At 33.1% G+C, this 12,646-nt stretch overlaps 1 protein-coding gene across 2 annotated transcripts; it reads right to left on the bottom strand.

Annotated features, from left to right (window-relative positions):
- Positions 1 to 201: 201 nt before the first annotated feature.
- On the bottom strand, positions 202 to 10,117 carry LOC119828924 (homeobox protein 2-like). Of its 2 annotated transcripts, XM_038351241.1 has the most exons (6): positions 9,961 to 10,117; positions 4,681 to 4,738; positions 4,289 to 4,355; positions 1,976 to 4,086; positions 1,657 to 1,698; positions 333 to 423 (listed from the first exon to the last, which is right to left on the bottom strand). In XM_038351241.1, the coding sequence occupies exons 2-5, from the start codon at positions 4,692 to 4,694 to the stop codon at positions 1,680 to 1,682; spliced, it is 2,211 nt and encodes a 736-aa protein (XP_038207169.1). In that variant the 5' UTR covers positions 4,695 to 4,738; positions 9,961 to 10,117; the 3' UTR covers positions 333 to 423; positions 1,657 to 1,679. The 2 variants fall into 2 exon arrangements, with proteins under 2 accessions (XP_038207168.1, XP_038207169.1); XM_038351240.1 differs by lacking the exon at positions 1,657 to 1,698 and having other exon boundaries at positions 202 to 423.
- Between the last annotated feature and the right edge of the window lie 2,529 nt (positions 10,118 to 12,646).

Here is a 12,646-nt window from a genome sequence, read left to right on the forward strand (position 1 = left end):
ACTATCTAATTAAACCTCGGCCAATAATGTAATACGTTAAATAAAAGATATTAAAATTAATTAATTAGCTCGCTTATTTCCCGCGCTTTTCCGATTCTATAAATATAGATATATTCAATAAAATTATTACTAAAAAAATATAATAACACGACAACCTCAATTTAATATGACGTATTTACATATATTTTATGATTAGTTTCGTTTTTTTTTATATTTGGAGTATTGTTACTAATTGACTTCATCATGGCGATTCTTCTGGAAATTTCGAGATTTTTCTAGGACAATTATCATAAGTCTGTGTACCCTTTCCTGTCTTCTATAATCTGTATTTGATCAGGACCCGTTCCAGTGACGACTTGCAATACTTTGAATGATTTCGACTGCCGCTGTGGAGCATCACAAGCAATCTTGTGGTAGTACACTCTGAAAAACATTATATCACGTTATTACATATGAAACTTCTAGAAAAATCGTATTTTCAAAACATGTTGCAGAATAATTTTGCTAGTTTAATAGAAGCTATTTACAGAAGATTTTTAGTTATTACGTGATACGTTATGTATACTCTTATTAATTGTCAATCATTTAAAAATTAATTAATACGTAATACGTATTGTAGTTTTTTAACGATGGGTGGATTTTAAGATGTGTAACGTTTAAAAGTAACAAGTATTACGAGTGCCTATACTAAAAGTACTGGATACAGGAGTAGATATAATTTCAAGTCCTACCAATATTATACTTGGTAAAGTTTGTAAGGATGTGTGTGTGTTTGTTGCTCTTTCACGCAAAAACTACTCAACTGATTGCAATAAAATTTGGTACGTAGATAGCTGGACAACTGGAATAACATATATAGGCAATTTTTGTTGCCTTTTATCCCGATATTTCTACGGGATACGGACTTACGCCGGTGAAACCACGGGGCGCAGCTAGTCGCTTCATAAATCTTAAAGAGTAGTTTGAAACGATATGTGCGCAACGTATCCAATCAAAATCGTTTCAATTATTGTGAGTATAAGCGGAAAAAGAAGAATCGTTAAAAACCTTTTTTTGTCATGCTGACTAACACTATTTTCAGATTCACAAATTGAAAAAAAGTGAGTTATCTTCTGAAAAGAAACAGGGTTGTTTGTTTGATGTGCATGTTGTTTGTCTGTGGATAATTGCTCCCGAATGGACCAATTTTTTAAAGATTTATTAGAATTTATTAGTCGGTAGTGTTTTAGGTATGTTTGCTTTGTCATAAAATGGCGGATTTAATATTTTATCATAGCCACTTCAATAGCGCTTGATTAGTAAAGTACTGTATGTACACAAATTTCAAATTCAAGTGACCGTCAACAAAAAAGGGCTCGGCACTTTCGTAAATTTTAATTGTCTTATTAGGTATCCATAATCTTAATGAAAAACAACATAATTAATAAAAAAAAATATATCCATCAAAGCGAAAACAGTTTATATCAAAAGTTTAATTTCAATTAATAGTTATCGAGTAAATCACACTCAAATTAGTGGCCAATTAAATTTTCAAGCGGAAATGATTCGATTAGTGGTCAAACGAAACTAGAGCACGATCTCAAAGCGGAATGATGCTAAATATACAAGCGTTCTGACTCATTGCAATAAGAAGCAGTGTGCAATAAAATTGTTTACTTTGGACAGTGCAAACGACGCCTCTAATACCGGCCACCGAAGCTGAAAATGATAATATATCGTGTAAATTACAATAAGCTCATATGTCACCGTTAGCTGGAGACGAATATACCATAACTTGATGTTCTAGCATTTGGATTCATACGAATAAAATTGTAATAAAATTCAATTATAAATAGCCATCACAGAACAGTGTGGACCTGGGTGAATCAATAATTATAAAAAAGGAGTAATACTTATAAATATGCTACTTTATTAAACTTATACGCTGTAAAAAATACATTATAGGTAATTATATTTTTAATTAAACAATACATACCTTTTGTTTGCGCCACCATTACCATCTTCCACTTGAATGGGTATTATTCGAGTTTTTGGTTGACTGTCTTGATTCTGGAAAGCTCTATTCAGTGTTGGGAGTTCTCGGTCTGCAGTTCCTTCGTCCATCCTCACCAATTGCGGTGAAAGCACTCTCATAATACGCTGCGTTGGTTGTGAATACGGCGCCTGTGATTGTGGTTGGCTCTGATCGGGATTCTGTTTCATATCGATTATAATTCGTAACTGTGGTTGTTGATTCCCTTGCTGCTTCTGATTCCGAGTCTCCGTGCTCGATACTTCCATCTGAATTGGAATTATCCTACTCGTTGGTTGCTGTTGATATTGCTGGTTGTTGTCTCGTGGCAGACTTTTCCGATTCTCTGATGGTCGCGTTGACCAGTTGGGTTGCACAGATTGTTGATATTTAGGCGGACTGATAACGTCACGTGCACCTCTTTGCATTTCATTACTCTTTCGAACCCACTCAGGTTCCTGGCTGGTGTCCCTTGGTGGTGTAGCCAATTCTCTTTGGCCTGCCTTTGATCCATCTAGAGGTCTCTGACACCATATTGGCGGAGGTGTTTTTGTCTTTTCCTTTTGCGTTTTTACCCAAGGTGGTATCGATTTTGGACTATCTGGACAGTAAAAGACGGGCTCTTGATTAACATAAACGACTTCCTTTTGAGATGGACTGTTGTTATATTGGGGTTGAGGCGCTTGTTTTCTTGGTGAAATTGGAATAGATATTGAGGACTGATACCTTGTTTCTGGAAAAGAATTGGGCGCTGATCTTTCAGTTTCTTGAGATCTCCACGGTACTGAATTATTGTCTGTCTGGACTTTATTACTGTTTGGATCTTCATGAACCCACGGTGGATTGTATTGTGGCTGTGGGTTGCTTTTTTGAACGTTTATATTGTCTCGTTTCCAAGAAGGATTTGAATTATTCTCAGATGGTTTATTAATAGCATCATTTCCTCTCCATTGCGGTGTGTATGATTGATTGTGATTAATATTTTGTTCATTATTCAATGATTGTTGATTTTCACGTGGATATCTATTCAATGTATTAGTACGCCACGGTGCAGTGTTTTCCAGTTCCGTGTTTGAATTGAAATTCTGTTGCGGCACTTCTCTGACATTGTTATTAACAGGATTTCCATAGTTTTGCACATTATTTGTAACGTTATCTTGATTTCTTTGTCCAACTCTAGGTAATGTATGGAAAACGTTACTTTGTGGAACCTGATTGTATATAGGTGAATTTTGTTGAACATTTGGTGAAAACGGTCCACGATTTGCTTGAGGCGAGTGTGGGCTAGTTATAACAGGTGAATCCCTTCTTTCTGGTTGCCGCCAATGATTGTTTGGTGCTGGAGAGTAAGGAGCAGTATTATTGAATGGTGATTGATTTGCAAATGGCTGTGGACTCTTGTTAAATTGCGAGTCTTGACGCTGTAGGATTTCTCTCATTGGAGGAGAGCCATTCATGTTTGGAGACATCGTTTTCTGGTTACCATATTGAGCTTCAGGTCTGTGTAGCGGGCTATCAGGCGATGAATGTTGATTTCCATAAGTGTTCTGCCTCTGATAATTAGATTGCGGTGATCCATAATGCTGGGGAACATTATGTTGTGGCAGTTTAACAGTCAAAGGGCTTGGCACCTTTTCAACAAATTTAGGAACAGGGCCTATACGCTGTAGCTCAGCTTTTTCTGCCTCCCAATGGTAGGGGCTGTTTGTCTTTCTGAGCATTCCAATAGGATTTTCTGGTATAACTATTTCTGGTCTTTCACCCGTTGCAATTGGTTTTGGGGATTTGCTGTTTGGAGCTTCAATAACAAGAGGGGGTGGTGGGGGAGGAGCTGGTATTTTCATAGGAGGCGGCGGAGGTGGCGCTGGCCCTCCTTGTGGATTGTAATTTCCATTTCCTTGTGGATTTGATTGATCATGATCTTCCAAAGATCGCTGACGGGCTAATCTTCTGGCCATACTTGGCGTCTTTATTTGTGATAAATCCAAGCCACCTGGTGTATAAGTGAAGGGTTTCTTATCCTTTGTCATCATAGCGTTTTGAATACATGCAGGAGGTTCTGCGTTACCAAATTGCTGGAATTAAAAAAAATATTGTTAATAGTGAAAAATATGTTATTTCTTTTAAAATTGAACTCTAAAATTGAAACTTTAAATTACAACTTTCAATTTAAATTCCTTTGAAATCAAAATGTATACATAATATGTCTAACATTCTATGAATTTGTGCACTTGACATACTTCTTTAAAAATATATTGAATTCATGCAAATACTTACATTTACTTGTGTTTTACCGTAGTTTGGGATTCTGCCGATGTGACCAACGACAGGCGTGGGCCCGTATCTGGAAAACAGCCAAATATCATGTTATTTTTACACCATACATCTGCTGGACACCGTCAGGAGGGCATTGTTGACCTATTCCAATATAGGGCCAGTATTGTTAGAACACATTCCTATCAAACTTGTGTAATAATCTAAAACAGAGCTACGTATAACTTTACTGTGTATGAAGAAGCATATTGCAATTAAAATTCTATAATTTAATTGCAAAATAAACCAATTAAGGCAAGAGATGTATGGCAGTAGTTATCATCTGTTTTTAACCTGTACAAAAATGACCTTAAGCAAAATTAATTTACAAAATATAAAGAAAAGCAAACATTTACCCGTTTTCAGCCATTTTGAAGTGATCTCGTCAAGCGTTCTGCGATCCGCGAACACCAACTGTAAGTGAGATCACCATCGACATTAGTACAATAAACACACGGTTCGGGAATCGTACCACCTGCTCAAGGCTAGCATGTTCTTGGAATTTAGTTTTCCTATTTCTACTTCGAGAAAACGTTAACAGGATGGTTTCATTTTTTTTTTAATTTTTCTACATATGGACAAGTCTGATATCTCATATAAATCTTGTTAAAAAAAACTGTCATTCAAATTGAATAATAAACAGAAAATTGGATAAAAAAATATGATGTATAATTAAGGTGATGTTAAATTTCATTTTTATTCAGATATTTGTGCTATATGGTTGTTAATTCAATAATATCAGAGATATTTATTATCAATAGTAATTGCTCTCTCGAGCTAAGAGCGGAAAAATCTTAAGATCCTTAAAATTACACCTCTATTAAATCATTCACTAAAATGTTCCATTAATAAAAATGCATTTTTAGTTAAAATGCATTTTGATTCGCACATTCGTAGCCTATTATTTTTGTTCATTCAATTTCACATCAATCACATTCAAGTTCAAGAAAATTTTTGAAACTTATTTCTTGTGAAAGACTTGTTTTAATTAAAATTTGTTCGAGTATTTCCATATTTGTCATGGCCTAAGAGTAATAGTTACACATTGATACCACTGATGGTATGCGGTGGCAGAATTTTGGCACTCTATAATTATAGACGATGGCCGTCCGCCAAGCTAAAATTATACCAACTACGCCTTCCTATAACAAAAAGCGAACGATAAATTTCCTTTTCTTTCAAATAGAGGACTCGTTTATTTACGAAGTCAGAAGTAACGCTGCATTTGTTAATCGATTGATGGTTATTTATAGCAATATTTAGTAGATTTACATAAGAAGTCCTTCATCTAACCTTAAGGATAGGATGTTTTAATTTTTATACAGAAATGTTTTTTTTAAACGGCCGGCCGTTCTCTAGAGTGAAGGAGGTTCTTCAATATATCTTTTATATAGCTCCGTAGATTTTCAACCAATTGACATGATTATTTTGTGATTGATTGGAAAATGGTGTCATTTGGTCCTATTTTAGTAACTCTTACTCTAACTCTATAGAGTAGTACTTTTATCCCCGGGATGTCAGTGACCTTTTTTGTAGAAAAAAATTAAAAAATATGTCTACGTTTCCATAAATAAGTGTAATCAATTAATGTAAAATAAAAAATAGCCAAATTAATATTAACGGTAATAAGAATTTATTCAAATATACTCTTGGTTAATACTAAAATTATAGAACAGTCAAGCTTTCATTCGTTTTCAAATGTAAGTATGATTGTAATTGTCTAGCACCGGTTGTCCTGAGATAAATAAACTGGTATAGATAATAAAATTTAAGTGTTATTAATATACATATTGAAGAACCCATAAATTCGTTCATTTACAGACATCTATTAAACATTCCTTTTAACGTTTAACTCGTTTAAATTTATGAAACATCGACATAAACTTGCGCTAAATTCAGATTATTTTATATGCCAAATCAACTCTGTCAATCTGTCTCTTCTTTGGGCTAAAACTACTACTGTGGCGCTTCAGATTGAATTTGTTACAATGTGATTTGAGGCTCGTAAAAGTTTTTTAAGCTAAGCGGAAAAAACCTCGGACCATACACTTTTTCTTTAAATGCGAGAGCGAAACCTCGGGTAGCTAGATAGTAATAAGTATAAATTAATTTTATTTTAAATTAGCTTCAATGTAAATTTAGTTTTAATTCTTAATAGACAAAATATAAAAATAAAAAGTCGATCACAGGACACTGTGAAGTGCAGTATCTCCATTAAAATTATTATATTCTATCCCTAATTTCAAATGAACGGATAAAAATTTGACAATGTAATATTTGTGTCTATGTCCGAAATAGAAACATAATAATTGTTAAAACAGTTTGAAAAATTGCTGAGCCACTGATATCCCACAGACAAGATAAACTTTTTCTTTTTTTTTTTTTCAAGACCTGCAATCAGTCGCAAGACTATAAGCAGATGAGGTGATTAGGATTTAAATTCAAATTCACTGGTCTCGTCGCCTACATAATTTGACAAGATAAACTAGCTATAAATCTTTTAATTAAAACACATAAAGATGTTACATTTTAAAACAATGACTTTGGCTATTTCTAGCGTAATTAAGATGTGGGTAGTAGTCTAAACAATAATCTACAATGCATCAAACATTATTCTCAATGTGTGTAAATAATGACGCATAAGGTAACTATGTGTGAGCATGAACTGACACCTACCCACATTGGGTGCTATGAATTATTAGCTAGGTAGGAAATGTATGTTTTAATTAACGATAATAATATTTTTTTTATTTATTTATATCAAGAACAACGTGGTTCCACTTCTTAAGTACAATTTCTTATAAATAGTTACCTTATGTCTTTTTTAATGATACTAGCTAGCTGTGACCCGCGGTTGAAACCGCGTAAGTCCGTATCCCGTAGGAATATCGGTATAAAAAGTGCCTATGTGTTATTTCAGTTGTCCAGCTATCTACGAAGAAAAATAGTATTATTATTCACCAATAGATGTCAGGAAAAAAAAAACACGAATATGACATTTTCTAAAAAAAATTCTTAGCTAGATCGATTTATCGTCCCCGAAACCCCCTATATACTAAATTTCATGAAAATCGTTGGAGCCGATTCCGAGATTCCAATTATATATATACAAGAATTACTCGTTTAAAGGTATAAGATTTGCGCTACGTAGACAGCTGTTCAACTGGAATAACACAAAGGCTACTTTTTATCCCGATATTCCTACGGGATACGGATTACGCGGGTGAAACCGCGGAGCGCAGCTAGTATTACATAACCATAAGATGCAAAATTTATTTTTTGTTTAACCTCTATATATTATCATATAGCTCTTATCAACATTGTAATTGAAACTCTCAATTCTTACGATACTCATTACGTGCATATTTAGTTCATTCATCATGTCCCAAATACACGGACATGTTTCGTTATTTACCAATACGTTATTTTAGAGCAAGGACGAGAATTTGGGTCTCCATATGCACCAGGTGTGCCACTTAAATTTAATTGCTGCAAATTTAGCCGATACCTAAATTAGTCATATCTCTTGATTCTTGAATCTTGTACAAATTGAATCTTGTCTCTAAAGGCGAAGCTTTACCTATTTATTGGGTATTTCATAGGGTTTGTTCAAAAACTTTAAGGTATTATAATGCAAGAACCCTTATCTTTATATTATCCTGTTGAAGACATAAAAGTTCTTATATGTATGTATAGCAAGGGTTTACAATATATTAGACCAAAGAGTAAATTTAAACTTTACATATCATAAATCTCCAATATGTCTATTAATTTACTACTCTAAAAATCTTCACATAACAAAACAGTCACCAAGTGCAATATCACATATGTTTGTATTGTTTTAATGAATGGGAATTAACAATAACTTGTATATTGTCAGATGGATAGACAAACAATACAATTCTTTGAACCTTGTCTATTTACATCAATTGTTTTCATGTATTTGAAAATTTTCATGATTGTTCTTTGACTAAAGCTTTTGTCTTTGGGAAGATTTTATACATTAATTTACGTCAACACTGACTTTTTTTCACTTAATATTCAACTATTTTTAACCTTCATAAAAACAACAATCATCAAATAATAGTATATTTGTATACACACAAAAGTGTGGAGAAAGAATCTCACTGATCACATTCCTACCATCTCACAAGCTAGGTGTCATACCTAATTTCTAATCTACGGCAGTTTCTATACTAGTAATTTAAACTTCAGAGGAACCTTTTATTATAATCATATTTATTGATGTTAAAACTTCTTTACCCACATTGAGCACTATATAAGTTTTATGGGTTCGCATCAACGATATGCTAATGTTATGAAAACCGCAAAAACCAAAAATTTTTGCATAAACACATCCACCGTTGAACGCGTATCCAAAAAGCATACAGCCAAATTCACAAGCCAATTCCATAACTATATATACAGCGAGCGTAATAAATCTTATTTTGTTCCAGGTCTTCCAAAATGAGTGACTAATCAGTACCTGAGCCAACACGGCGACCCTATTGCGCATAACTCGATGCAAATCATTCGTTTAGTAAATATTTCCGTCCCTCAGACCAAAGTTTATCATTTAATCGAAGTATTTACGAGTGAAAGCTTATCTATAATAAAAACGAACAAAAAATAAGGATAATATTGCAAATGTTTCTAGAACGTTCATGACTCGTAAGGCAAGGTATGTTTTTGGAGTAAAACGGAACTAGCTGTGGCCTTGTCTAATAATTACCTACATCCAGAAACACTAGGTTACTTACGAAGGTATGGGATTTTTAACAAATTTTTATGTAAATGACGCTGAACAATTTGACTAAATAAGTAATGTATGCCCTTAGTTTAAGTAAACAATATTATCAGAAGGATTTCTTTTATGGATTTAGGTTGCTAAAAAATGGATGACCTTGAGACAATAATACCTGATTGCTCTATATATTCTTTATTTCTTTGGTAATAATTAAGAGATACTTTGTAATTATTAAATTAAAACAATAAATTCAATTCTACTTCTGTTATTTCTTAGTAGATATTCAGATATCATTTACGACGTCGATTATGACTTACAAAATATATAACTTAAATCATAAATTTGTTCACAATCGTAAAAATTATATAAAATTATTGAAATCCCGCATGTTTACTGAATTGCATCCGCCGTGAATCTAAATCTGAGCTTTGAGTCAGTGACGTCGGTTACTCACAAACCGCGATAAAGCTTTCGCGCGTAATCCGCTATAAGCATACCTCTGTATGCCACTGTTATGAGGGCTAAAAGAAATACAATTAAAATAAACGATTTTTTACCGTTATGCAAAATAAGGTCTTATACAAAACCGTAAAAAAATATTGGGTATTAAGACTACGTACTACAATGAAAGTGTTTGTCTTTGATTATTTAGGTAACAGAGTGATTGAACTTAATTAAATTTTATTATCTGATAATCATTATAATTTTTTGAATAAGTCACTGTGATGAAATAAATAGTCGTAATTTATTACAAGTATTCGAATCGTTATTATAATAATTCCGCCAATTCTATATTCAAATAAAAGTTATTACTTCCTATTTTTTTTATATAGAACACTACTTTCATAAATGGCAGGAAATATTAAAAAAAAAAACACACATCACTTACCCAATTAAAAAAAGTCCTAGTAACACTAAACACAGGGTTTGAATTCGGGGTCGTGTACACGGTTGCTATTTCGTTCGTTCGTAGCGCTGCCGGGCGCCCGGTCAGTCGCGAATTGTACTCTGTGCTCGGCCCAGAGCGGGAATAGGGTTGGGACGAGACGATTATATCGACTTATCGATGTTTGAGATACTTTCATCACTATTTTCTATAGCCAAGATTTTTGAGATTGCGATTGAATAAATTTCTACAGATTGAGATTGTTATGGAATATTATACACACCATTTATTACTCGTATATGAAAATTTATATCTGAAAATATCAGAATATAGAGCAGAGGCATACAAAAGTAGGAGAAATGTGGTACTGTCCACTTACAAATTTATCGTTTTCGTTTTTACGTCTCTCTTCCAAAATTCGTACCTTTATAAATCTAGGTAGATAAACAACTATTTATTTCGCTACATTAATTTTACAAATAATTCGTAAAAAATCCATTTAAATGAACAAAATAATGATACTTAATTGGCAAATTTTTTTACGAACTGGATGAAATTATATTATTTCTTTATCGATTAATACAAAAGAGTTACACAACACTTCTTAAAAATATGCTATTTTATATATCTATTTCCCACAGGTGCATCACTACACTCTTCAGCCTTCAGGTAAACAATTCTAAATAAAACGTAAATGTTGCAGACGCGCGCAAACAATATATCAGCCACATTTTTTTTATTGTAGAAGTTATATTTTATAGTTTTAGACTGAAATATCTATAACAATTACTCGGATCAATAGTTTTACTGTTCTGTGCTCAATTATTGATAATGAAAAAAAAACTGTATACACCTGAAGACTTTGTTTGTATGAACGCTCTGTACTCTTTTTTATCTCAGGAACTATCATTAGCTCTAGAAACTACAGTCTACGGACAAAACGGTCTAGACCTATTTCAAAAATTATTCTTCTGTTGAGCATGAACGAAGCCGGGGCGGATCGCTAGTTCCTAAATAAAAAAAGAGAAGGATTTTTAATTAAAGCAAAAATATTAATAAGTAGATACAATTCTACATCCTATTCAGAAAAATTACAACCTACTCTAGAAAGTTTATTTGAACCTAGGCCATAGGAAAATGTTTCTTTAGTTTGTATTGTTATGTATTTAAGAATAATAAAAGACTTCTTTCTATCTGGGTACGACGTGAGCAAAGAAAGGGCATGAAGCTATTAAACTTAAGTTATATTAAACAGCACAATACCATATAAAGACTATTACAATTAAAATCTTTCGTTTCGAAAATGTGTTTTTCAAATGAAAAACGAAGGAAATAACTGTGTTGCAAATGAGTTGATAATCTCTTCATTTTTAATGCCACAGGCGCAAAAGTATTGTGAATAAAGTCTAGTTCTTCATGTAGCACTGACCCTGGTAAAGAGATGAGTTTTTATTGAACGGAAATAGCTTTTGGCAGCCAGGCAAGGTTTTTTGCGACTGATGAATCATTTTGTCAGGCTTATAATATTCAGTCATAACTGTTTAACTACGTTCAACGTCACATGTACACTTATATGATCGTTTATTTATGGCTTGATCCATTCGAAATATGCTGCATGTATGCATACTGCATGCAGCATTTGTTACTCTTTCACGCAAAAACTACGGAACCGATTGCAATGAAATTTGGTACGTAGATAGCTGGACAACTGGAATAACATATAGGCAACTTTTTATCCCGATATTCCTACGGGATACGGACTTACGCGGGTGAAACCGCGGAGCGCAGCTAGTATTATGTATAATTAACATTCAATCGAAGCGGATTAATTTAAAGTAATCTGTGATTAACAATGTAACTTTCGTTGAAAGAAAACTTTATAGCACTTTCAGTTTTTTACTAAAAATAATTATTTTTATATGTACGATATTGTATTATTTCTATTCGCCAATCGATAAATCTAGAAGTGTAAAATTACGCGTATATTTGACGTACTTAACACAAATTACATCTGAATATAACTTATTTCAAACAGAACATTATAAAAAACTTTTACATTCGCAATAAAATCTCGCTCGGTTAAAAGAGAAATAACACAATCGTTAAGAAAAAACATGTAAACAGGGCCGGCCTCGGGCTAATTTTAACCAATATTTCGGAATATTCTCGCGCCTCCACATATAAATATTTAGAACAAGCGCTTGTCTATCCAGTAGGCGGGAAGTTGCATACCTTTACAGCTACAAGCCTTCTAATAATGCTATCAAACGAACTAAATGTCCACTGGACGCATTATGTACGATTATCCCTCATACCTATTAATTAATAATTATTTCACTTTGATGAAAAAATAATAAAGTGAATAGAATTAATCGTAATCATATTCACTATGCTATATTTGGCTTTCTGGAACAATGACAAATGTGTCGTTAACAATTGCAGCAGACAAAAATAAATACCTAATCCAACTAGTCATTTACTAGGGCAATGTATTTATTTAAATAGCCGATACCCGCGCGGTCTGTCAATGCCATTTACTTTGCGGCCTTACCTACTATAACTACTGCTTACTACAAAACGTAACTCTATCATTTTCAATTCTATAACTATCTATAACCAACCCATCACTATATTATATATTACACATCGATCAAACAATATTGTTGGGACTATATATATATATATGTTT

This window comes from Zerene cesonia, chromosome 9 (genome assembly GCF_012273895.1).
Source record: "Zerene cesonia ecotype Mississippi chromosome 9, Zerene_cesonia_1.1, whole genome shotgun sequence".
NCBI lineage: Eukaryota > Metazoa > Arthropoda > Insecta > Lepidoptera > Pieridae > Zerene > Zerene cesonia.